General features: G+C 41.8%; 1 protein-coding gene across 1 annotated transcript in view; it reads left to right on the forward strand.

Moving 5' to 3' along the window:
- The window catches only part of adamts7 (a disintegrin-like and metallopeptidase (reprolysin type) with thrombospondin type 1 motif, 7), a 101,373-nt gene that overhangs the window by 4,570 nt on the left and 69,822 nt on the right, over nucleotides 1-26,981 (forward strand). Inside the window, 3 exon segments of the mRNA XM_080499087.1 lie at nucleotides 2,416-2,783; nucleotides 17,607-17,781; nucleotides 20,415-20,608. Coding sequence (XP_080355213.1) covers nucleotides 2,416-2,783; nucleotides 17,607-17,781; nucleotides 20,415-20,608 — 737 coding nt within the window.

Consider the following 26,981-nt stretch of genomic DNA (forward strand, 5'->3'; position numbering starts at 1 on the left):
CTCGTGTGCTCTCATGGTGCCAAATGAAGAGCCATCATACATGAGGATGTTTAGCTGAATTGAAAAGACATGCAATTATCTTAAGACTTAATTGTTTCATCCGCTGGCGATAATGAGGGTGGAAAAGAGAGGGAAAGGAGGACGGCTTATCCTCTTTCCGCCTGGCTCATAATGGACAGATCTTTGTCTCATTGCCTTCATTCTGCTTATTCAGCCAGTCCAGAAAAGAGGGAACATAGAACGTCACGTTCATCGGGATAACGACTTTCATGTGTTAAATGAAGTTTGCTGAACATGTGAGGAAAAAGTAAGAGGATAAAAGCAAAGCCTCAAAGTCATGCTTGGAAAAAGAAACGTATATTCAGAACACCCGTTGGGCTGTGGCTCGGTTGGGAGAGTGGTTGACTCGTGATCGGAGGGTTGCAGGTTTGATTCCCCAGGCGCCTCCTCAAGTGGTGGAAATACGCAATATACGTGAAATCCTTTTTAATATTCATGCATGCAATTTAATCTCAACTGGATTAAATCAATGGAATTCGTGCATTAATGAAATACAGATTCACTGGTTTTCTTACGTTATAGTAGAAAATATAAGAGTGCAATTGGGATATGTTTATTTGTTTAATGCATTTTCTAAAAAAACTGCTGTCAAATCTAAAAAGCGTAAAATAGCACCCCAATCTGGACAAACATTGATTTACTTTTTTAAAAACACATTTTTCAAGAATATTAAACAACACATTTCAAAAATGTTTTTATTAAGAAGCCAAGGAACAGTTACATATCAGATGATGTCATAGCTTCGTTTTGACCAAACTGGACATAAACTGAAACTGAACACACAGACATGTAAGACGTAAAATAAATCCACAGAAACACCCCTCCCCCGCTGCCCGCGTTCTATCACATTATTCAAGCCACGTTTTCAATCTACTTACTCACCAATGTAGTTATAATTTGAGAAAGTCACTGAAAAGTTTCTATACATGTTCAAAGTTTGCCAATCTGTCCTTGAATATATATTGAATCCTTTCAAGAGGCAGTGTGTTTTGTCATTACTGAGATCCATACAGTTGAGGACGGACTTACTTCCCCTTCAACAGAAGGAGAATCGGCTCTTAAGCACACAAAAGACCAGATGAAAGGAAACGTCAGAAGCTTTGAGTTGTTGTTGTTGTGCAGAAATAATCAACGCGAGGTCCGCATCCAAATGTACATTGAAAAGTTTTGGGAAAAGAAACTACAGTCGTCCAAACACCTTGAAACTTTGTACACGATACAAAACTGTGGGACAAGTCTGCTTCTGCAACTTTACATTTATCAGAAAGGGTTCAGGAAACATTCTGTCGCCTCACCTTGGTGGAGCGTTTACTGTAGTCAGTGTCGCGCTTTCATTGAGCAAAAGTTAACGTACTTCGGTTTGACGCCTGATCCTTTTTCCCCCCAAGTTGACTTTATTTTACTCATATCAAACACACAAGACGCCTGTAAATGATCATTTTGTCTGCATAATGTTTTATTTAAAAAAATGACCGAATTCTCTCCGTTACATCCGTCTATGACTCGCGCTTGTCTCGGTCACGTGACACATTAGCGCTGATTTTAAACCCACAAGCAGCAAAATGAGTAAAAAAACCAAAAACAGTCGTCTTTAGAAAGTTTCTTTGCAAAAGGGAAAAACGCCCAGTGAGGAGACAGAAGAATAATATACAAGTAGAAAGACATACAAGTACACAGTGAATTCTCCTTTATTATTATATTTATAAACTCCCACCGTTTTTGTCGTATCATTTTATTTTGGTGTATTTATCCACCGGTTAAAGCGGTCCATGGCGCAAAAAAACATTGGGGGGCCGCCGTCCTAGCAGACACTGATCTAACTCATCAACTCAAAATCTTGGATCTGAGATCTCACAAACCTCCTTATTAGTAGATTCCTAAAACAGTCACGAGCAACGGAATTGTATTTTTCTTCAAGTTTGATGGCGTGAAGCAAATTTTAATTACAACACAAATGAATTCAATCTCAACATATTTAGTGACGCTAACTTGTGGCTTTAATGGACTCTTCCGTTCACCTTCCCGGCGTCGCGTCGTGTCTGCTAATCTCACTAAAGCAGAACCGTGAGCGTGGGCTGATTGGAAAGAGCGGACTTGAAAATCCAAGTTGTTTTTTCCCTCACTCATCCACCGGGCCGTGTTGGATCCTCTGGTGGGCTGGTGTTTGCCGCCCCCGCTTAAGTGCTTCTCCATACTTGGCAGCTGAATCCGACGTGATTTAGAGTCTTGAGGACGAGACGTCGGTGTGGGTTTGTTTACAGCTCCCCGGCTTTGTTCACGGCTTTACGACCACTGCATTATTCAGTCGTCCCCGTCTCTCGTGATTGACTGACCCCGTCGCGTCTTCTCGCACAGGGGGACTCCTGCCAGACCTGCCTCGGTACGAAGTGGTCCACCCCACCCGCGTGGACGCCGAAGGCCACTTCCTGTCCAACGTCCTCCCTCACCGTGCTCGCCGCGTCCAGCGCCGGGCGGCTTCGGCCGGGCCGGCCGACCAGGACAGAGTCTTCTACCGGTTCTGGCACGCCGGCCGCAGCCTCCACCTCAACCTCACCTTCAACCCACACCTGCTGGCGCCGGGCTTCCTGACGGAGAGGAGGTACGGGGGCCTGCGCGGCGCCCGGATCCAGCCCCCCGGGGCCTCCATGTGTCACTTCTTAGGGGAAGTGTGGGACGAGGCCGCGGCCAGAGGCGGGGCGGCCATCAGTGCCTGTGATGGACTGGTGAGTAGATTAAACAAACGCTGTTATTGCCGTTGAGTTTGTCTCTTGTCTTCCGTCTGTTGGCTGCTTGGTTGAACGACACTGTATTGTGATTTTTTAGCGTCATATCCTTCTGTTCTTGCATCCATGTTGCTCATTTAAAGCCAAGAGACGTCATTTTGAGGAATTCTGGTGTCACAGAAGATCATGGATGTGTTGGCTTTGGGTTTTAACCCACACGTCAACGCTTTATTGCCAAAATAATCTATTTTCTATATTTGTTTGAGAATTGAAAACCGTTTTTCAGGTACTTTTGGATCCGTTTGTAGGAAAGGTTGTCTTCTAACACCCAGGTTTGTAGCTCAGCCCCCATATTGTCGCTAAGCTCTAAATGCCGCCAACTGGATGTTGGGTGCGTTCCGCTGTCTCTGTCCACGGGTTGTGTGAGTGTGTGTGTGAATGGAGGCGGATGACTCAGAGTATTAAGGGCTTTATTAAGTACCTTATAATATACGATCTCTAGCTATATGAATTCCACTAACTGATGCCACTCAACTCGGTGAATCATTATGAATATACTTCAAGGAAAAGTTGTAACCGTTGGGGTGACTCGGTTCAGTGGAAAGTTAAAAAATTACAACTTAAATAAACTATTTTTGCTCTTTTCTATACTACTGTGAAAGGAAGGACACCTGGAGAAACCCACAAATGGATTGCTCTGACTGAGAGATCCTATTTCTCTAGTTTCACCATCTCATTGTGCGACACCCCCGTACTCGTCTGCCGCCATTTGATCCAAATCCAAACCTCCAGGTCCTCCAGAGCTCATCTGTCCAACATGCCAGAGATTACATTTAAAATGCATCTTTGTGTTATCCCCCCGTGGCTTTGAAGCAGACTGCCATCTCACGAAGTGTCGTCTTCAGACAGTGTTTTAAAGAGGCTGCTGAAAATAATCCCTCAGCACTCCCCACTGCGGTGACCCGGTAAAAAGCTGGTATTAGAATTTGTTGCCGGCAAGTTCGTGATGTGATGCATCCATTAGGGGTTCGACGGTTCACTAAGCCTGTAGAAAGTGGTCATATTATGTAAAAGTCACTTTCTTATTGTTTTCGAAACGGTGCGAATCGTCCCCATACCTGGAACGAAGAAGTGAAGAAAGTGTGTCCTCTCTCTCCCTGGCTTGTTTCAGTTTTTAAAAAGTGTGTTGCTCCAACCAGCCAATCAGAAATCAAACCCTATAGAGTGTCATCAGGGGTTCAGCCGATCACAATGAAGGTAGGCCCCTCCCCCTTTGACCCAACTTTGAGGAAGTACTTCCTTCCTCTTCCCATAGATGGGCGTGTGTGGGCGGAGCCAGTCCAGCTCACACAGACACAGCAGATTCTGAATGCAGCTCCTTTGATCCGATATTCAAATGGAGGAAAATCAAGGGGAAGCAACAAACTATGATATACAACGTTTTTGGACCATATAAGAAAGTGAAAGTGTTACAAAGCTCTATTTAACCAAAAAACCTTTCAAGACAAATTATGGCTGAAATATTTTATTGATTTATTTTCAACAGTGTTTCAAAATAAACCTCTATTTTTCCTGGGGTAGGTACAGTAACTGTCTGTAAGGCACATTTCCTTTTCTTTGTAAAACTTTTGTTGTAGCTAAAAAAATTTTTTTTACTGAATTACAAAACAAATCTCACAAAAAATAAACTATGAAGAAAATCTGTTCAATAAACAATCAGAGGGTGAGTAAACTTTGTTCCCATTTTGGAATTTTCTCATTGTGAGAGAAGCCAAAATTCTGCCACATCTACAATCTGATACTGGAGGGAGCTTCTTTTATTTTGAAATAAACCGAGACCTCAGACATAACTTCCTCCTCGTCTCTACCAATCGTCTTTCCGCTCTGGACATCGAACACGTAGCGACGTCGTTTATCAAGGAAGGAAAAAACGACGAGCAAAACTCGATTGCTTCCTCTGCTGTTTGTATCGCGATGCATTTTTCTTATCCCACCGATTCAATTCGTCACACATTGTTTTTTTTAAGAATGCATGGTTACATCTCTCGTCCAGTGAGATGTAAAATTTGTTTAAATAAGTTTAGTTTGTTCTTTAGGATTTTCCTTTCTTCTTTTCAGTTCTTCTGTTTTCACCTTGAAGATGTTTCACCTGTGAAATGTCAGTCAATACGGACTTTCACATGTATAATACATGAGTCATACACTATTCTATTTGATTCAGATTTGATACATATTTATTGTGGAACGCAAAGCCTTTGTATGGGAAAATGCTCCTTCCTGTAGACCCTTGTTGTTCACTCTCCATTTGTATTGTGTTGGCATGACCGTATTTACCTGTAATATCAGGCTTTGTGGGATTTTTTTTAAATTATTGAATGACTCGCTGGCCGTAGCTTTAGGTCAGAGATTCTAATATTGTGAGATGATCATCCCCCCCCCCCCCCCCCCTCCCCCTCCCCACCCTTGTAGAGCTTAAATTCAGCCGCACCCAGTCCCACAAATGTCACGCTGCACTTCTGGCCTGGTGAAAGTCGATGCTCCATTCTGCAACATTTTCCCCATGTTATCCTTTATATATAGTTTAAAACTGGTTTTTAGACTCATTTTTTTTTTCACAGAACTTCACGGTATGAATGTGTCAGCATTAATTGATCTTCCGTATGAAAAAGACATCCCACTGATTTTCAATGAAGCTGCATCCCCTCTTTGATAACCATCGCTTCAGGTAAACAATGTTTTATGCAAGCGAGAAAAGAAAGATCCTTAAGGGTGAATTCAGAGGGATGTTGTTGCTTCTTTTTTTTTAAAGCTCTATTCAATCATGTGAGTTCCTTTGTAGATTGCAGGATCTCTCTTTTTTTTTTTTTAACTGACTAATAATGCCTCTGCATCACAACTAGATTATAATCCCATCAACTTGACCCCACAGGCATATAAAAGTTCCTACAGCTGCCCTGAAACTTGCAAGAAAGAGTTATTGCTAAATAAACATCCACCCCTTCGCTAGTCGGAACCATAAATGTTCGTCCCACGCCGTTACATTTCTGTGCAATGCAGCCTCCCACCACTAGTCGGGGCTACAGAGCAGTCAGACGCCAATCCCAGTTGACGCAGTAGTGCTCGAGTACACTGCAATGTTGAAATCATCCAATGTTTTTCTCCCAATGTCGGTGTGGTTTGTCGGTACTTTAATCTAGTTAAATATTCAACTTCACCAGGAGACGCTGGGATTCACCCCCCGAATTGAGAAGAATCAGGACGATGAACCCACAAGACATGATTCCACTTCACATTGTTGAAAGTGGAAAAGCTTTGATTGTCTTCTGAGGTTTTCTTTCTTCTTCTTTATAGAATCGTCTTGACTTAACTAAGAATTTTGCTTATTCATCAGAGAAGTCAGTCACCATTAACATCTGATGTGACTGAGACCACAAAACAATTGAGATTTTCCAATACGGCTGCTGTTTTTACTACAAAATATTGCCAATTTAAGCAGAGGTGTTCCTGTATTGGGCTGATTTGAATTATTTTCACATCAAATCACGTGTTTTTGACTAAGAACATGTCGAATATCCGACTGTCAAACTTCTTTGGAGCTTCGTGGTCCAATACTATAAATTATTACTTAAAAAAAAAAAACCTCTTTTGTACAGAATTGCGTCATTTACACTGAGATTTAGATTAAACTTGACATGTGAGTGCCTCTAACTGTTCTGTCCTCTATTGCATAATGTTGGATTAATAGTCTGCACTATCCAGGACCCTGACCAGGATGAAGCAGGTTGGATAGATTTAAAGTTTCTTTTTGTGAACCATGAAATACTGTCGTCATCTTGAAGTTGCTCGTATACTTTTCCGAATACCAAAGACGGAATAAATACAAATCCTTTCGCTCGTATCACACTTTGATGTAAGAAGTGTCTTCACGGGAATCCTCAAGCTAAAGGAGATTAACTATTCAACAGGATCATTAGGTTTGATGAAAACGCTGCTCACGCCACCACTTCTACACCAGTTTCACGAGTTCATGCTGTTTGAGTCCCGTGCGTCCTGGAGGTTTCTTTCAGCGGCATTAAAGGTTTGTCCAGATTCAAGCCCGAGGTCTGTGTTGTCATGTTCTTCATCTCTGCTGTCATCAGTGGAATCACACGCCGCCTCCTGCTGCTTCATCTCCTCTGATTGGGGTTTTACAAGTACAAAGGGTTTAAAACATGCGAGCGCCGGCCCGTGCTGGGTCGGACACATCTATTGCGTTCTGTGGAATTCTTTATTGTGCACTCCTTTGTTAGCTGGAAATGCTTCAAGTTGTGCAAAAAAAAGCTGCTGCCGAGGAGCTGAACTCGCCACATCTTGCGTCCATATGTCTCCGGTCGACGGCCAGCTATCGTCTTGGATGTGTTATTGAGTCGAATGTTTGACTGAATGAGAACTGCGTATCTGGAGCCTGTCAGCAAACTGCGTGACACGCAGCCACTACAATAAGATGCAGCTGCCAGGATCTGGATTTAATCCATCCAGTGTCTGTAGCGCTGGTCCAGCTGTTTGCCCCGTGACGGGCTTATATCCATACATAGGCGATGTAGAGTCATCAAATACTCTCAGACACGTGTCTCTGGACCGAGTGAGGAAACCGAAGCTACGATCTGAGGAACTCGGAGTAAAATACAACTTCTCACGATAACAATCCTACTTGGTCGTCAGTCCATACGAATATCCGTGTTCTCCCATTGTTAATGTTTACAATGTGTTGTTCTCTGTACATTTATCTTGCTGGAGTTCAGACTACCGGAGTTCATCCAATGTCTACCGAAGGACATTTTGTTCTTAAGAAAGATTTATTTTCAAACCCCAGTTAAAGGACTGGTAAATGTCATTTTATTTTTGGATTGAAGATGAAACGTCTGCTCTTAATCCTCAATTTATATTCTTCCATTTCAAATCCAATATGCTTGAGAGCAGAGCCCAGCACTTTTAAACATTTTGCCGATATTACCGGAGACGTGAAAGTGGCTCAATTTACAGATTAGACTTGGTCAGGCAAATTTATATATAGAGCACCATTCAGACAATCCACAGTGCTTCACAAAGCCATGGATGGATGGATCTTTCATTGTAATTTCAAAAATATGCACCACAATTACACACAGGAACAACATGTTGTTGCAAATGGCTCCGACAGCAACGCATAACCTCCTCGGCACCTTGGTTTTAGAATGTTACAGTGTGAGTCGATCTTCAGATGTACGATCTGAAGACTATATACTGTGGTTGCTTGTGGCGACCCATTAACCACTCGCCGGCTAAAGCGGCTAGATTTCCGAGTTTGGACCAATCAATGAGCCGGTTTTCTTGCCCCCCAAACAAGCAACTATTGAAATTGAATGACGTTGTCCAGTCGGTTTGTCCGCTGTCAAACCAAACCAATTTCACAAGCCCCCTCCCCAACCGAACAACGTCTCCGCTCCATCTAGGTGTGAAAGCTCCATAAAAGTCCCTCTGCTCAGCTCCACTGAGAACAGGCTGTTTCTGTGTCTGTACCTTTAAATGCTAATGAGCTGTCTGTCCACGCCTACATCATGTCTGCTTTCCAGTAGCACTAAAGAAAATTGCCGCCCCCCCCCAATCTTTGATGGTTGAGTTTAACCACCCGTGGGAGGATTAAAGGGGGTCTCCATTCCCAGAGGGAGCTTCTCTGCATGATGTCATGAAGGGAAATTCTCTGATTCTCGCGTGTGAGCGCAGATTCACGCTGAAGCAAGTCGGTGAAGGAGTTGTCAGACTTTCTTCACCCCTGGGGCGTCACACGCAGGCTGTGGGGAAACGTGTTACCGTTGGAAAACCATTATAGAGAGAAGTTTGCATAATAACTTCAACACAAGAAACCCGGTTCCACCATATGCAGCTGTGACTCAGATTGCAGTGGCAGTGTGGGAGGTAAAAAAAAAAAAACCCCAAGCCGTCCCTCCATCCCCCCTCAGCTTCCTGCAGCTCTTCTGGGTGGGATTCTGTCCAGCGTGTCCTGAACCGACCCGAGAGCTTAGCTTCCTCCAGATCTGGATGCTCAGACTGTCATCAAACAAATAAGAAATGGGTCGAGAGGTTGGAGTCTGGTCTGCTCCCATCGGAGAGACACAGTGGAATGTATCAGAACGGATAATAGCAAAAGGACCGAGTCGTTGACCTGTTTGGAACGCTGCTCGCAGCCACGTAAAGATGCTTGGTCGTCATGGAAACGTGACTGTCGTTTGGACACGAGTGTCACAAGTAGGTGTGATCGCATCGAATGGCCACATGACTGTTCAGCGGGGTAAAACTCACCCTCCCACCACGGTCTAACCTCAGCTCGCGTTCCCTATGAGTGGCTGAAGAATCCATCGCTTGGTGAATTCTGCTTCACAGTTGACGTAACGAGCCGAAGGATCAAAAAGCGACGTCGCCATGAGCGCTAGGCCGCCGCATGACAGGCCTCCCGCAGTAACTTTTCTGACATCTTTGGCCATGCTTTCACATCGAGTGCATCTTTATGGTTGATTTGCCTTTTAAGTTGATGGCGTTTCTGGAAGAATGACCCCCCCCCCTGAGATATTGATTATTTGAAGCGTGTTTCTTTGTCGCTCTTATTGAGAAGAAAAAGAAAATTCTCTGTCGTATGAGCAGGTCTATTTGATGAAACGGTATCCTTCAGTATGTTTGTGGCTCCTTATCGTCACCTGCTTTCTCTCTGAAGGTTTTTTTTTATTAAAAAAAAATAAATAAAAAATCACTAAATTGAAGAAAGACTCCATGATCACTTTAAATTTTTATCGTATTAAGATTGTAGATACTTCTAATCCTACATAAGGCTTTACGTCTTGGTCCTGTGTGGCAAAGGTGCTCAAGATAAGATACGAAGGGAATTGTAAATTTAATGAAGGTTTATTTCTGTGCCTCATGCAGCAGCTGTCACGAAGGTGAACGCATGTAATACGTACCATAGAAATCTTTGTGAACTGCAGTCGATGGAGGTGAGGACCGACCTGCCTGCGTTTGAAAGCACAAATGATGTTGAGTCTCGGCATGATCAAGGACTGTAACTGTTTAGACAAACATCCGCGACGCCATCTGAAGCTGTTTTGGTTCGTGTTCACAGGATCCGTCAATTTCTTGCATCCCACTCATTGTCTATGTGAAATGCACGGCGGTTGGATGCTCGAGGTGTTGTGATGCATTTCGAGCTGCGTTGCGTCGCCCCCGGAGCTCATTGGCATGCATGAAGTTGAATCCTGCTTACTTTGCGAAACTTTCACAAAACGTCTCATTTTGCTGTCGTGGAAGCAAAATGTTGTCAGGTTCAGCAAACGCACGTCTTGTTTCTCGTGTCGGATGTTTCCAGAAATAGATTTCACTGACCTGATTCTGTAATGAAAGAGAAGGTTTGTGAGGTTGAGCCGAGACGTTGGTCCAGTTTGGCCTCCAGTGTTGCAGTTGAAGGAAAACCTCATTTTATCTGGACGCCACCTAGTGGCCAGCGAGTGACACGCCCACCAAGCGTGCCATTTTCAGACGCAAGGGAATTAAAAAAAAGAAACGCCCCTGTGGACACTGACCTTTATTGTGGTAGAAATGTTAAAGAAGTGGACTGAAAACTCAAGGCTGCCACCTAATGGACAATAGACGATTAAGCTGAATCTACAAATGTCTCTTTTATCCAGTGAGAAACGGATACAGTGATACTTAAACGTCGGTGACTCGAATCAGTAGAATCAGTATTCCTCAACACTCTGATCAATTCTGTCTGTCTTAATTAAGATCGATTGATTAGACACGACGTGAAACTAATTCCTCAGACGTTGCCGATATCAGATATCAGATATCTCTCTGCAACCTGCGGCTCCACGTGTGGCTTTTCAGCCCTTCTGTAGCGGCTCCCTCAGGCCTTCACTAAACTATATGTTAATAAACATTTCATCATATTTTTCAGTCGTCTTATTAAGGACTCTTAATTCTCGGCTGTAAACTCCAAAAAATGGCACAATAATGCCAAAAATTGCTAAAATTACATTTCTAAAAGAAGAGTAAACCTAGAAAAGGAAAAAAACATTTTTTTTTAAATGAGCAAAAACGGCTAAATTGGAAAAATTGTCTCAAAAATGCTGAAAATAAAGTTTGAAACTGTGAAAATCGGGTCCAAAATGTATTGAGATGTTATTTGGATTTTAAAGTTTCAACAATGATTTGCAGCACCGGTTAATCAATTACAATTGATGGAAAGTCACAAAATGGCTCTTTTGGTCATAATAATAATAATAATAATAATAATAATAATAATAATAATAATAAATAAAAAATCCTTGAGGATCTCGAACCGTTGCTCCATGCGTGTTGTTTCCTTTGCTCATATTTTAGTGGAAGACATTTACAGTACAAAGTGCTAAATTTGAACTTTTAATGAGTTGATGGGGACCAATTTTTGCAACATGGATGAGTTATGAGTTTTAACTGTATTCATCCAAACAAACTACTTTTTTTTTTTTTTTTAATGTTTACACATAACCAGCAGTGGAACGTTACGCAGGGCGAAGTCGGGTCAGAAGATGTATGAACGAGTCAAAACAAACTTGTACGTGACCTTACTGTTGTTTTCTTCTCTCTAATAGACTCAAATGTTTCTTTCCGCAGACGTTCTGAGTCAAAACACAGTATTTGGACTGTTTATCACGGTGTCCGTTCCCAGCTGGTGTTTCCTTGTGAGGTGTGTGATACACAGCCGCTTCACAAACAAAAACAAAAAAAAACAAAACACTTTGATCCTCTGAAAACCGAAGAGAAATCATCATGAGGTAATTCGGAGGGCATTTGTATTGTAATTGAGTATTTGTTATCGTGCGTCGTGATTTGTTTGTCTCATTGTGCCTTATTTATGTCCTCATTGTCTGGGATTATGAGTTTCTTCATCATCAAAGATAATTATCAAAACAACACACTTGATTCTGGACGTCATTGTTGGTATTTAGTTCTTTTTTTTTAAATATACAAATGATTTATCGATGATTGATGGATTGGGGCTTGAAACCTCACAATACCTTGAAGCATGAAAAGGACTATGAACTTTTCAGTTTGAAGATATATCTGAGGTATAAAATATTATTATTGTAAATATATCATATTATTTTAAATAACATTCTACTATTCTCGTACAAATTCCACTCAAAAAACACTGTTATATTCAGAATATTTCCATCCTCTAATCCAGGGGTGTCAAACGCACTTCAATACTTTCATAATAACCTTCAAATTGAAACGTTTTCTTTGTTGTGGTGCAGAGTAAACATCATGAAAATTTGCAAAAACCAAACAGTTACTACTAAAAATGACTACAATCTCAACATAAAGACAATTTTAATGAAAACTTCAGGTGCAAAATACAGTGAAAAATCAAAAAAACTTGTATAACCGTTGCATTATGGGTGTTTTTACAAAGTCACCCTGACAGCGTGGCTTTGAGGCTCATTTAATAATAACAAGGTAACTCCAGTGGCAGCATCACTGATAGTTTAGCTCTGGTCTCAGCATTGAGTTGTTTAAAAAAACGTTTTATTTTTAAATACTTTGCTCTGAAATATTAACAATCTGTTTGATGGTTTGTGGATTGGAGCCTCTTGCTGGCCGTCTGTGACCCACAGTCGTCATCTTTAATAAACCTGCCACAATCCCTCCCGGTGCCCTCGGGCCAGACGTACAGAAATCAAGGTAAAATGACCCAAAAAAAAACAACAAGCTGCAGAAAAGCCCTTGTCTCATAGGATTGGAAGAAAACAGAGTTTATCGTATTTATTTGAGTTACATCATGCTTTCATTCAAAAGCTCAAAACAGAAAAGAATAATGACAACAACTGCTCAGCTTCAGAAACGCTTCTGGGGGGGACTGAAAAACAAAAGGTTGAAGAAATACAAATCCCAAAACACAAAAGGATTAAGATGAGATACTTTTTTTTATTCCTGTTAAGTTACATGTGAGCAGCCTCGATTGGACTGTTTTCTCTGTGTACATATTTGAACTTTTGTCAAACAACCTTTGTATTTTTAACAACATTATAAGTGTTTTGATCTTGGCTCATGATTTTCAACGTTCATAAAAGCCAAGGTGGTGAAACCAGCTGGGATTCTTGCATAGAAAGGTGAAACGTTCAGGCTTGTTGTGTTAAGTTTCCTCCTGCCACGGCTTGCTGAAGCCTCGCTGTCGTCTCCACCACCAAATACTTTCCTTGTGTAACACCTGCAGTACACAGGTGGACGATGCAGTGTTTTAATTTCCCAGAGAGACCAGATCTATTTTACGAGGTTTGCTTGTAAACAACCTGACAAAGCAGAGTGCGACCTTCCAGTGGGAAAAGGCGCACACACACACACACACACACACACACACACACACACACACACACACACACACACACACACACACACACACACACACACACACACACACACACACACACACACACACACAGCTCGTAGTCACTGGAAACTGAACTTTTCAAAACCATGGCCATAGTAACTGCTTCTTCTGCACATGCTCAGTCGATGTGTCCGTCGTTGTCATAGCTCCTCGTTCATATTCTCCTGGACTTTTATTTTGACAGTCACCATGACAACAATCCAACTTGGTCATTTGTAAATTCGCCGCCGTGTTTTCACTTGAAATGCTGCGTAAACCGAACCTCACTCTGAAGCTGAAGTTCAGACAAGTAAAAGCACTTCGGTCTGTCCATGACTGGATGAACGGAGCGGCAAAAGAGCTGAAATGATCCATTTCCAGCTACTTTACACCACATTCTACCGTGACGAGTCTCTATCATTGATGCCCACATCAACTGTTGTTATCTGAAGTTCAGAGATTCAACAATAGATGATCTGTTCACAAACCTGACGGTGTTAAAAATCTGCTGCGGAGACATTTTACCACTGGGCAAGAATTTCCTGGATGCAGTATTTCCATCATAGAAATTCACTGAATATGCAGGCCAATTATAACAACATCGACAGCCCTGTTTGCATTTTACAATAACGATCTGCAGTCGTACTGAGAGAGAGTGCAGAAGCACTTTCTAAAAGTACATCTGCAGAATATTAAACACCACGTCTGCACACATCAATGCAACAAGAAAAATAAAATATAAGGGAAATATTGATTGAAATCGTGTTGAGATGCTGAGGTTTCCAAGAAGTTTTCATAATTTTATCCGGTAGCTGTCATGTCGGTCGGTCGGTGGTTGTTACTGCACCGGCGTCTGATGGTTGATGGGAAATTATGCATGGAATGTTGAAATGTCTACGTACATAATGGGTGGTTTCAGACGCATCATCTCTCACACATTGATTGACTCTAATATCAGAACTCACCCAACACCACACAAAGCTGACGATCGTTGTTATGGCGACTGTCAAAATATAACTACCAAGTCCGGGAGATTATGGAGTCATGACACTCTGAAGACAAATCTACTGAGCATGTGCAAAAAAAAGTACTAGAGCCATGGTGTGCATCTAGAGTGGCAGCACTTTTGAAAAGTTGCATTTTTGTCATGTTTCCACAGAGAAGGTTTTATTTAATTTTTTTTAAACTTGTGTTTTTAGCGGCTCCGACCACCGTTGTCATGTAAACCAACCCCAAAGATGCTGCAAAAGTTTTCCCTTTAAGCTTGAAAATGCAGCATCAACAGGGGCCTAATACACAGTTTGGATTAAGTTACTGTGAACGGACAATAACTTGTCCACAACTATTTTTTTCAGCATTATTGATTTGAAGGATTGGATTTCAAAGTATATTTGACACATTTAGAAGGGCTATTAAGTGTATTTGACACAAAAACACAAGATATTAAGTATATTTAACACAACAACATAAGATATTAAGTATATTTGACAGAGAAACATAAGATATTAAGTATATTTGACACAGAAACATAAGCAACTCAACAGGGACGCACCGGCTCAGATACGGTCTTCAGAAATATAATTTTCAAAAAAGTATATCTGAAAACAAACAGGCTGTGCAGTCGAAAAGTTAAAACGCCGCTTCGTAGCCGATCCGATTTGAGTGATGCCTTCAGGTGCATCACGTAATCCCGCCTTCCGATGTGTTAACGAGCTGTGGGGCTCCTACAGTAGCGACGTTACATGATTAACCTGATTATAATATGACTGACAGTCATTAGCGAGCTGCAACGTGCAGCACAGGGCCGAGCCGAGGTTTTGTGTGGGGAGAGAGATTCATGTGCACAAAGAAGACCTTTCCTGGCGAGAAACAAAGCCATTTATACTCTATTAAATATAGATGGACATATATTAGATGTATGAAAAATATATAAAATCTCAATTAGAAATGGTATGTAAGAGCACATTGACCAGGATTTGTCGAGTTGTCGAGTTGTCCCATGATTGGCGACACATTAAGAACAGAGCGTCCGTCCCACAAGGTTCATTTTCTAAACTTATTTGATCTACCGCCTGTCGTCTCACGCACTTCCTGCTCGGACTGGAGATACACACATATATATACACACACACACACTCTTTGAAGCCTCTTTCTTTGTCACAGTCAAACTCTTCAGAAACTGCAAACAAGACCCAGTGGGTCCTTGGCAGTTGAAAGGTCGGCAGGTCCACAGAAAACGGAGCGGGGGGGGCGACTGGAATCTGCTCCCGGCTCAGTGCCGGTGTGATTCGGGGTGAAGGAGCTCACGAGACATCTGATCCGTGCCCCGCCTCAGTCCAGCCTGCGTGTCTGCAGCCGTCTGGAGACTCGGGCCTGTTCGTACTGGAGATCCACGGCTCCCGTTTCTGCGTGCAAAGGAGAAGTCGGTGCTGCAGACGCCTCCTGAATGTTACATTCAGGAGGCGTCTGCACTCCGTTGGTTATGTATGCGACGTTTGGGAGACCTACTTAATAGCCGGGTGCAAACAATTATCCATTCTGCAGCCCGGTATGGAAGACGATCTGCATAATTGTATGTCGTTCGCTCAGAATTGGGACATCATTTCGTGGGAAAACAAATTGGCAAACGGGGGACGATAATGGAAATTTAAAGAGCCCTTGTGGTAATTCATTTACACTGGAAAAAAAAATACATTGATAATTACATTAATTATTGATTCATAGAGAAGAACAAGGTGTCTTTATTAAATGCAAGCTGTTAAAAGATTGTTTTGTGCGGGGATGAAACTGATTACACAGGGCTGGTTATATGTACAGTATTGTGTGAGTGTGTATGTGTGTGTGTATGTATGTGTGTGTGTGTGTGTGTGTGTATATACAGCTGCAGGGATGATGTGGCAGAATGAGCCGCTCGTGTGTCATTTTAGTAAGTAAGTCCTTAGAAAAAAAAGGAGAATAAATGCAAGAATAGATCAAATCCTGTCACTGAAAGCAGGATCTTTTGTGAAGTGTCCTTCAGGAGACGTAACACTTGATGATGAGGAGGATCAAAGCCGTCTATGAAGTGGGGAGTCTGAGCTTTTCTACTCGGAGAACGTTTCCCGAGGGGAAGTGGAGAAGTGACTGTGTGACTGATGTCCCTCGCCATTAACTGCCTTCTTCCTGTGGCCTTGTATCGATGTCCTGTTGCTGTTTTAATGGGGATCCAATGACTTTAGATGCTTATTACTCTTATTACCTCCTTTCCACCGATCTCCTCTTCTTCTGGAGTATTTCTACAGAAGGAGTCTCCTGCATCCTCATTAAAGTTTTGAATGAAAGTCTAGCAAAGCCTGAAGTGGAGAGAAACTTAACGATAAAGAAAATTTCAAAAATATAAAAGAATTTATACATTCAGTTCAATAATGTACTTAAAAGTCTAAACGTATTGTTAACAAATACACGGCATGTGTGTTTAGTTACACAACAATGTAATCAAGAGGAAACTGAAAACTTTTCTGCTCCGTTTACATGACAACGGTGCTCTGAAAACACAACTTTTTGAAAACGCTCCAACTCAGTCTTCATGGAAAATGGGGGGGAAAAGCACAACTTTTTGAAAATGCTCCAATTCTGTCTCCATGGAAACTGTGGGGGAAAAAATGCACAACTTTTTAAAAATGCTCCAACTCTGTCTCCATGGAAACTGAGAAAAAACACAACTTTTTGAAAACGCTGCTACTGCGCATGTCCGTTGCAAAAAGTTCTGAATAGTTATTCCGCACATGTCTGACGAAATAGAAGAGTATTTGTGTTTATGAGAAAACAAGTTTCTCATGTATAAAGATTGAAGTGAAAAAAAAACCCCTCATATATTTAAAATGCCAGATAAAAATATTAAATATTTAAAGAAAAAATAAAGCTGAAATGAAGACTAACATGAACAAAAATGTATAAAAGGTCAGAGGAGGACGGTGAAAAAGCGATAAATAAATAAACATACTGAAAAATGTAAATTAATAAGATGAAATGGTTAAATTAATAAACTTTTCTTTCATTGCTTTTTATTTAACAATACATTCACTATCTTTTAGATCCTCAGGTAGACAGTTTGTCATTTTATCACTGCATTCAATAAATACATCCCACAAACAGGAAGTTCTCTTGCTTTGCGTTTGCTTGAAGCTCTTTTCATTTTCCATCTGATTTCTTTTCATTCTCTTCTATTTTCATCACAAATCCCAGCCTGGTAGCATTTTTCTTTTTTTGGGAGAATTTACACAGTGTTGTTTTTAATTTCAACTGTGTTGCTTTGTTATACCTTCTTCTTCCAGCCTTCAAAATAAAACACATGTTTAAATGAAAGTGTCTTTTTAAAAAAAATGAAATGGTGATATTGTGCGCTGACCTGCGGCTCCTCTTGGTTTCAGACCGGACTGTTCAAGCTGGCGGACGAGGAGTTTTTCATCCAGCCTCTGGAGGCGTGGAGCGACGCCGCCACGGCGCCTCAGGCCCACGCCATCTACAGACGCCACGCTCCCGCTCCCTCCTCCACTCCGCCCGTCTCGGGGGGACGAGCTCACAACGGGACCTGCGGAGTCAAACGTGAGTCACGCACACGGAAGGCCATGAGGTCAGAGGGAGGGACTTGTGGTTGCAGGTTTGAATCCCACAGCCAGCAGCAACTTCGTTGGTGATGGTTTTCACCTGCACCTGTACGTTTCATTAGCCTTCGTTTATTCAGGAGAAACACATTGAGATTAATAATTTATTTTGCAAGTGTGTCCTGGTAGAAGTACATGCATTAAATTTACAGTGTCAGCAGCACTAAAATGTTCCTAGAAAACTAATAAATAGCAAAAAGGCAAATACATGAAATACAATAAAATTACAGACACAGAGAGCATATGACAGATAAAAAAAAAAAGAAAAGATTCTAAAAACCACAGTTTAAAAAGCCCTAAACTAAACCTGTACTTGTACCTGAATTTGACTCCCTTCACTCCAAACTTCACTACATGTACTTGTTTGTGTCATTGGTTCTATTTTCTATTTCTCATTTCTATTATCCTCTTTTCAGTGTTTTTAATTGAAAAATAAAATTCAGCATTTTCACATCAAAGATTATTTCATTATTCAATGAAAACCATCAGATTATCTGTCTGGATTCTGTAGATTGAATTGTCTAAATTCCTTCCCTCTGCTTCAGAATTTCAACACATCAGGATGAGTCAGAGAATTACCAACCAATCAGAGGCCGCCTTTCAAAACGTACTTACCACATGGTATCAATTGACCAATCACGTTGCTCGTTACTGGGAGTGTGATACAAACCGGAAGTCAGTTGCGAGTCGTGTAACCGAGCTGATAATTCGCTATATTCTGGTGAAAATAACATGAATTTAGGCAAAATTAGACAGTTATGTAAGTTGTGTCCTTGACATCGAACACAGATTATTAGAGGCTTTGAGCAACACGTCCGCTCTTTTTTTTTGGCCGTCTTTTCCAAAAAAATTGACCGTCCAAATGATGGCTGGACGACTTGCTGCCTAAAGCCATGTCGCATGTGTGTGGTTTCATTACAAAAACATGCGACACACACGCGCGGCGTTAAAAACTACAAGCAACATTCATTTCAGCATTTCTGAGATTTCTGTGTAAACTGACACCATTGTCATAACAAATGCGAATACAAAGCTGTGTTTTCACTTTGATCATTGTGGAAAAGGATCTTATAGTCTAGTTTTTCAGCAGCATAAAAATCGTTTGGAGGAATTATAATTTTTGAAACCCAAAACAGGAAGTCCAGTTTATCGCCTGCTGCAGTTTCACTGTGTCTGACAGAAGCTTTGATCCTTTTACTCTGAATTGTTCTCATAGAAGTTAAAGCAAAGGAGGGTCCGGTTTGAAGAATCAAGGTGGAGAAATTAAAGGAGTGTTTTTCACGTCCGGAGAGGAAAACCCAAAAACTCATCTTCAGGCCACATTTCTAAAATAAAACGTGAGAACATGTGAGAGGAAAACTATAAGTCGCTCACAATATGTCCGTCCATGTACTGATTACTCAAGAGACGATGAAGGATGAGTGCACATATGGCAGCAGATAAAACATTAATGTCTTTCTCACGAGTCTGTCTCCGGGTAGTAATCAGAGGAATTAAGTCTCTGATCTAAAAATCAGCTGTTTTAATTCTACATTAGCCCGTTTAATCTGCGAGCGCTCAGAGCCGTCCTGAACCCGAGCTGTGGATGCGTTCTTCTGGAAACCTCATGTGAAAAAGCCATCCATCCATCTGTCCGTCCATCCATCCATCCGTCCGTCCGTCCGTGCTTTTCATTTTTCTCCACCCGCAGCTTTTTCTCTATCAAGGCTAACCATCACTGTAGGCCAAGTGTAACTCAATGACTGTTTGTTTACAAGTTATCGGTCAATATGTTCACCTATAACTTTAAAAATATGTGCTCCGGGTATGTAGGTGAAAGGATATCGATGCTTCAAAGACCCAATTTGCTTTTTATATTGGGGCACCGTTCACACAATAAGGTTTCAAGTGAAGAACGCATTGTTTTTGCTTGTTTGTTTGAGAAAAGTTTCACATTTACATGGCGACGTTTTAAAAACGATGTCCTTCTTACTCAAAGATGGCAGAAAAACGATGTTGTTTTCATGTTTCGAACATCCGATGATGGATCGGGAAGATGATGGACCTTCAGGACCAGAATCTGATAAAGTTTTAGTTGTTTTAGATGTGTTTTTGTCTTTCAAACCAAAAATAACAACAATTCCTTGTGGTTTTATGAAAGAAAAAAAAGTGGGTTTTAAAAAACACTTCAAGTTTTCGTTTCAGAAAAGTGTCTCGTTTACACTAGAACGATATGCGTTTACATGGAGACCCGGAAATATTGAAAATGTAGTTTGCATGTTGGCCCACGAATCGGTGCAGTTTGTTGTTTCTGTAACGAGACCACACACGTGTGCAGAAAACGGTAACAAACAGACGAAGCTTCATCTTCAGTGGCTGCAGGCACTGTTGTCACGGAAACCGTCCAAGAGGCCCCTCCCCCCCCTCCAGTCAAATTTATAAAAATAAAACGACGTACCGAAAGTTCCAAACATTTGCCGACACGTTTTGACGCCGTCAGTCCAGAGTTCACATGATGAGCTCTCGAGTCGCACGTCGTGTCTTAATGAGAAGACTTTTTAATGTTTTTTGTTTTTTTTCCCCCCTTTCTTTCAGATGGAAGCGTCGAAGGCGACGAGCGACAGCGGGAGCGGTGGGAGCGGCGGCAGCAGAGGAGGCGGCGGCGGGTCCATCAGCGCTCGGTCAGCAGGGAGAAGTGGGTGGAGACGCTGGTGGTGGCCGACCCCAAGATGGTCGACCATCATGGCAGCAAAGCCGTGGAAAGCTACGTCCTCGCAGTCATGAACATTGTAAGTACTCGTCTTTAACAGGAGGGGTAGCATTGCACCTGGGCCGTATTTTTTTTTTTTCTCATTTATTTATTTATTTATTTCAACATTAAAAATAAAATAAAAATAAACAGACTTCTTTGCAAAAACGTCTAGTTCACATTTTGAATGACACGAGCAGAAAAGAAGATTTTCTCACCCTTAATATCTTCACAATGTTTAACATTTGAAATATATACATATTTACAGATACTTTTTAAGCATACTATATACAGTATTTACAGTATACACAAAAAATGACACAAGAAAAAGAAAAATAACATCATTTTCATGTTTGCCTCAATCAAATATCTCATATATATATATAAAATGTGTGTATTACTATATTATTACTTATATTCAAATCTATTTTTCATACTTTTTTAACATTGCAGATTTAATGTGTTTCTTGAATGCCTCTTTTTTTACGTCTATCTCAAATACGTTCCATAAATTCCCGTCACTGTGACACTTCGTTCCATTACTTTGGAGTTAAAGCTGGGTTTTTTAAAGACGTCTGTTCCTTTCAAATAATAGTGACTCTCTTTTTTGCAAACCTTTCTTAGATGTTCTTTGGCAATATTTTTTTTAATGGCTTCACACAAAACCTGAAAGAATATTGTTATCAACGATATACAATTTTTAGATTCTCAGAGCGTTCATCCACGACCTGACACCGGCGCCCTTGTTTACTCTTTCAGATGTTTTGAATTTCAATACCAGAGATCAAAGTGATTCTACGTACTCGTGCGTTTTGATTGACACCCCCCGTTGCAGCACGTGGGTCTGTTCATGGTCTTTGTCGAGCGGAGAGGCGACGTGCGAAAGGTCACACGTGCGCTCTCACATACAGATGAGGCCAATCAGTCTATCTGTCCTTCTTCTGTCTCACTTTACCCGTCGAGGCGGTCTCAGCCGACTGCGTGAAGACATGTTACATCTTTAACACATCATCGTTTGTACACACACACATAATGGGGGTTTAAAGAGCATCTGAGTCGGTTCTGGATGATCCACTGGATGAATGATCTTCCTGCCAGCCACAGCTGAGGGTGCAGAAGGTAGGAAAGATTGTCCAGGATTTCCTTTCGCCTCCTCTCACCCGCCGTCTCCAGAGTGGAATTACCTCACAAGCTTGTTGGCGTCATTTGACTTTTAAGTTTCCAGAAAAATTCTCGCTGAAAACTGCCCCACTCCCTTTATCTTGTAAAGGTAATGGGCAGTTCCCTTTTTTTTTTTTTTTTTTTTAAACGTCGCGGTTTGGGTGTCCATTGACAGCGACACTGACAACGCGCACTACAGCCATGCTAAATAGTTCTTCTGTACATTTGGGATTTGGAGAGTTAACGCAGGTCAATGTCGAGGTTTTACAGACGTTTCTTCAACATAAAAGTTCTACATTCTGGGATCTAATCCGTCAAAAATGACACTCTTCACAGCTGGATGCATTATTTTTCGTATTTCTTCCACTTCCTGTGGAAACGGACATTGTTTTCCAAACGTCATGTAAATGCGAAATGCTTTTAAATGCAAAAGCTTATGCATTTTGATTAATACCTTTGTGTAAAAAAATTGAGTTTTGAACCATTCCATCAGGCCAAACATGGACCTTCTCAGTCTTTATTACCAGCTCTCGTTCCGAGGTTAAGTAAACCGACTCCTGGTCTGTCATTGATTAACACATAAATGAGTTTTTTCCAAAATGTGGTCATGTCGGCTCCAGTTATCAGGAAAGGAAATTCACTGACAGGAGAGGACGCGTACGAATTCAACTGACAATAATACGCGGAGGAAGCGGCCATTATTCCCCACATCCTCTTTTCGGAGCTCTTTACACTGCAGCTTTGAACTTTAAAGCCCGGAGACAATTCAGTTCAGTGAAAACAGCCTCCTGCGGGGGAAACAACCCCTCAGCCGCCTCCGAACAATGAGCCATGTCGTCGTCTTCCTCCGCTGCTCCATTGTCTCATCGCCGACGCCGTCTCCGAGCCGTCCGCTTCACAAGAGCTTCATGTTTTTGCGCTGAAGCGAAGACGGCGGAGGGATTTCCACACGCCGGCGGAGTCGACAGAAGGCGAGAAAGAGGAGTCAGTCCACTCAGAATAGCTCCCAACTTCCTTTCACAGGGTGATCAGATGGTGAAGTCCCGCGTCGTCTCGGGGCGTGTTTGTTTTTCCTGCGTGGAGGACATATGCTGAGAACTGAGTTCCATAGGACGAGATGCGTACGCAGGATAAGTGGCTCGTGTCGACGGGACGTGACACCGGCGGAGCATTGTTGTGGGAAGAAAAGAAGTTTTAAATAGCCGCCGCTCGAGTTTAAATACACGAGATGAACAATGGCAAAACGTTGATGGAGGATGAACAGGAAAGGTTTTTGGCCCGTGTATCATTTATATCTTAAAAGGAGGTTATTTTTAATGAATAATTTTGATTATTTGTATTTTTATGTCGTCTAAAGCAGTATAGCTGTTAAACCCTTTTTCTTCAAGGAAACATTCAAGACAAGTCAAGAGGAGAGAGAAACGATACTCTCAGACTGTAAATGTTACGAAGAAAAGAGAAAAAGTCCCGAAAAACTACGGGCATGAAGTTTTGGTTGTGAAGTTTCTGTGGTTGAACAACATCCATGAACGTGAATGCGGAATACGACGTTTGCACGACAATGGCGCTTGGAGCCACTGACAACACAACTTTTCGAAAACACGCCGACTTCCTCTCAGTGGAAACGGGAAAACGCTGCTACTGCGCATCACGGCTGTTCTTCTGCACATGCTCAGTAGATGGACAATGACAACAATGCCCCTGCCCCAGAATAGCAAAAATGTTGCTGTTTTAATGTGGAATTTACCTGAAAAAATGTTTTATTTTCACTTGAACCGTCTTTGTCATTGTGTTTGATGGACTGTTCTTTCGCTGCGCGTTAACTGGGGATTGAAAGTCAGTAGGTAAACCCTCTGATGGGGGTGTGGGAGGAGGAGGAGGAGGAGGAGGAGGAGGAGGAATGTAGGAATCGTCTGGAGGTTTGCATAGAAGACCGAAACAGACAGACGGATCTACGCCCTGCACGAGAACTGTTGAGTTCTGGTCCTGGAGGATCAATGTCCTGCATATTTTAGATGTTTTCCTTCTCCGGCTCACTAGAATATAACATTATCATTATTTCTGCAGAGCTGGGTTCGGACTTCTTCTTCGGATCTATGCCAGGGGGAGAAAGCTAAAACATGCAAGACGACACCTCCCTCAAAACATTTGGCACCGATCGCACACCGCTAGCTCTTAGCTTTGTTTAGCTTCACTCACAGGTCGCTTAACGCCCGACAGGGAAGGTCACAAGTTTTGACAGCATGGCTAAACAAAACAGAGCAGTTCTTCTGTAGATTCAAGGTCTCGACGTGCCAACACACTTTCATTTATCATCACGGAGCTCTGCACATCGCAACACAATGTGCTGCTCATTAAAATGAGACGGAGGGACGTGGGTTACGTGAGGCTCTGTGGCCCTCCGGGACCAGGATTCACCACATCTGGGCCAGAAAATAAATAAAAAAACACATATTCAGCGTGGCGTCTACGACTGCAGTAGCCGGCGGCTACAAACCTGAAGTGTGTGCAGAATGATGAAGTCGCGTGCAGAGAACCGCACACCATGAACATTAATGGGAGTAACGCAGGCTTTCGAGTGGACAGACGCCCAAGTTGGACTGTTATCACGGTGACTGTCAAAATAAAACTGCCATCTGAATCTGGGCTGAGGATCGTGACACTCTGGAGGAAAACATTATTGTTGATGTTCATCTACTGAGCATGTGCAGAACAACTATTTACTACGCGTGACCAGTAGCAGCGATTCAGTAAAGTTGTCCGCCTCCGTCCACATTTCCACGGAGAAGCAGTCGGAGATTTTTCGAAAAGTTATACCTTCTGAGCCATTTTCCAAAACCTGTGTTTTTGAAAATGTCGAAATGTTGAAAATAAATGGCGACTGGGTGATGTGATGGAAGTGACCGGGAAAACTAACATCCTGGTCCCGGACGGTCACGATCCCCGATACACATGAGCTGAATATTTTCCAAAGTGGACGGAATCTCTTGACTTGGTATTTTCAAGGATGTTGGTCATTTGTAAGTGTTTAGATTAAAGAATGCAGAACCTTCATGATGAATGAAACGTCTGTTGAATCTCCAAAACACCTGCATCTGCTTAAATGTGCCTCAAGTCGTTACTGGCAGAGGGACCGAGACTCTTCTGGACCAGGGTGAGGACACCACTGCTGAAAAAGCTCCGAGGCGGCGCTGACACTTACGGTTCCATGATCCCAACCAAAGTTGGAAGAAGAGAGGAAGGTGTGCGCTGGTGTGCTCTGCACTCAAGAGAGACATTTTAAACATCAGACCAAACCATGTAAACTAAACACATTCTGAACAGCTGCTGCGATGTTTATTCTGCGATATAACATCCTCACCAACGCCGTGAGCCAAGTATCACAATGCATGTTGGATTATTATGGTGGGATTCCTGCTTGTCAAGTCCTGAGACGTTCTACATGAATGATGGCGGATTAATAAGGATGCAGAGATTCTAAAGTCCTTCACTTCCCGTGTTTAGGCCTCGTTTACACATTTTCAAACGATAAAGCAACAATTGTTTTCTTTTGACAGTCACCGTAATAACAATCCAACTCGGTGGTTTTATTTTGACAGTCACTATAATAAGTCACCGTAATAACAATCCAACTCGGTGGTTTTATTTTGACCGTCTCCGTAATAACAGTCCAACTCGGTGGTTTTATTTTGACAGTCATCGTAATAACAATCCAACTCGGTGGTTTTATTTTGACAGTCACCGTAGTAACAATCCAACTCGATGGTTTTATTTTGACAGTCACTGTAATAAGTCACCGTAGTAACAATCCAACTCGGTGGTTTTATTTTGACAGTCACCGTAATCACAATCCAACTCGATGGTTTTATTTTGACAGTCACTGTAATAAGTCACCGTAATAACAATCCAACTCGGTGGTTTTATTTTGACAGTCACCGTAATAACAATCCAACTCGATGGTTTTATTTTGACAGTCACTGTAATAAGTCACCGTAATAACAATCCAACTCGGTGGTTTTATTTTGACAGTCACCATAATAACAATCCAACTCTGTGGTTTTATTTTGACAGTCACCGTAATAAGAATCCAACTTCGTCGTCTGTCTATACTAATGTCCATGTTCTCCCATTGCTAATGTTTCTAGCCTATTCTCTGCATGCGTGTGCAAATACAATTTTTTTTTTTTTAACAAAAACCAACAACAGCACCAGTAGCCCAACATGCTCACGACATCATTTTCAATGTTTCTACTATTTCTGTGTAAATAGACACAGTTTTCAAAGCAACACTAAAAATATTGACAATTATAAAGTAAATAAGTAAAGTAATTATAAAGTATAAACATTTTATTTGTCATTTTAACAGGATTTAATGACCAAAATGGAAAATAGTCAAATGAAAATGCAAAGCTGTAGAAGATATTACTGTTTTTCTCTCCTGCTGAAAAGGAGGCACGTTATGACAGATTCTGTGTGAATCGCTTCTGTGCACACTTTTGCGAGTCGCGGTTGATTGCGATTGTGGTCTGGAGGGAAAGCCAATCCATTTCCACATGATGGACGTGTGGTTTCATTTTGAGATCAACTCCCCGTCTCTCCCTTCAGCCTCGCTACAAAACCACCACAGACACACTCGTAATTCCCTGTGAGTGGTTGGTCAGGTGGACGTCTGATAGAACTGCAACAAGTAGAAGCTGCTCGACAGGTGATTCTACCATCTCTCTCTGCTTTGTCAGATCGTCAACACGTTCTAATCCTTGACAATCTGAAATCGCCACCATCACACACCACTAGACCAGTGTTTTTCAACCTTTTTTGAGCCAAGGCACACTTTTTTCTTTGGAAAAATCTCGAGGCATACCGCTACTCGAAAATGTTAAAATGTGAAACTCTGTAGCCTCTATTAACAATATAAAGTCATTCTCATCAAAGTTTTATCAACTGGAATCAAGTAAATACAGAAAAAAAGTGTTTCCCAATTTCTTTTTTTTAAATTTTTACTCACTCAGTGTGAACCCTGGACCTGATGGATGAAGAGCTGAGATCCTGGCAGGAAGAGAAGACAGACAAACGCCAACATGTCTAGTTGGGAGTTCAAATCCTCCCTTTTCAAAAACTTCTCCATCACTGTCACTGACACAGTACTTCGATACAAGATGGTAGCAGGAGGTGGAAATTAACCAGACTGACGTCTGTCAGTTTCCATTTCACCGGCAAAGTTCTGTGCTGCCATCTAGTGGCGAAGAGTATTT

The sequence above is a fragment of the Blennius ocellaris genome (assembly GCF_963422515.1).
Source record: "Blennius ocellaris genome assembly, chromosome: 1".
Taxonomy (NCBI): domain Eukaryota; kingdom Metazoa; phylum Chordata; class Actinopteri; order Blenniiformes; family Blenniidae; genus Blennius; species Blennius ocellaris.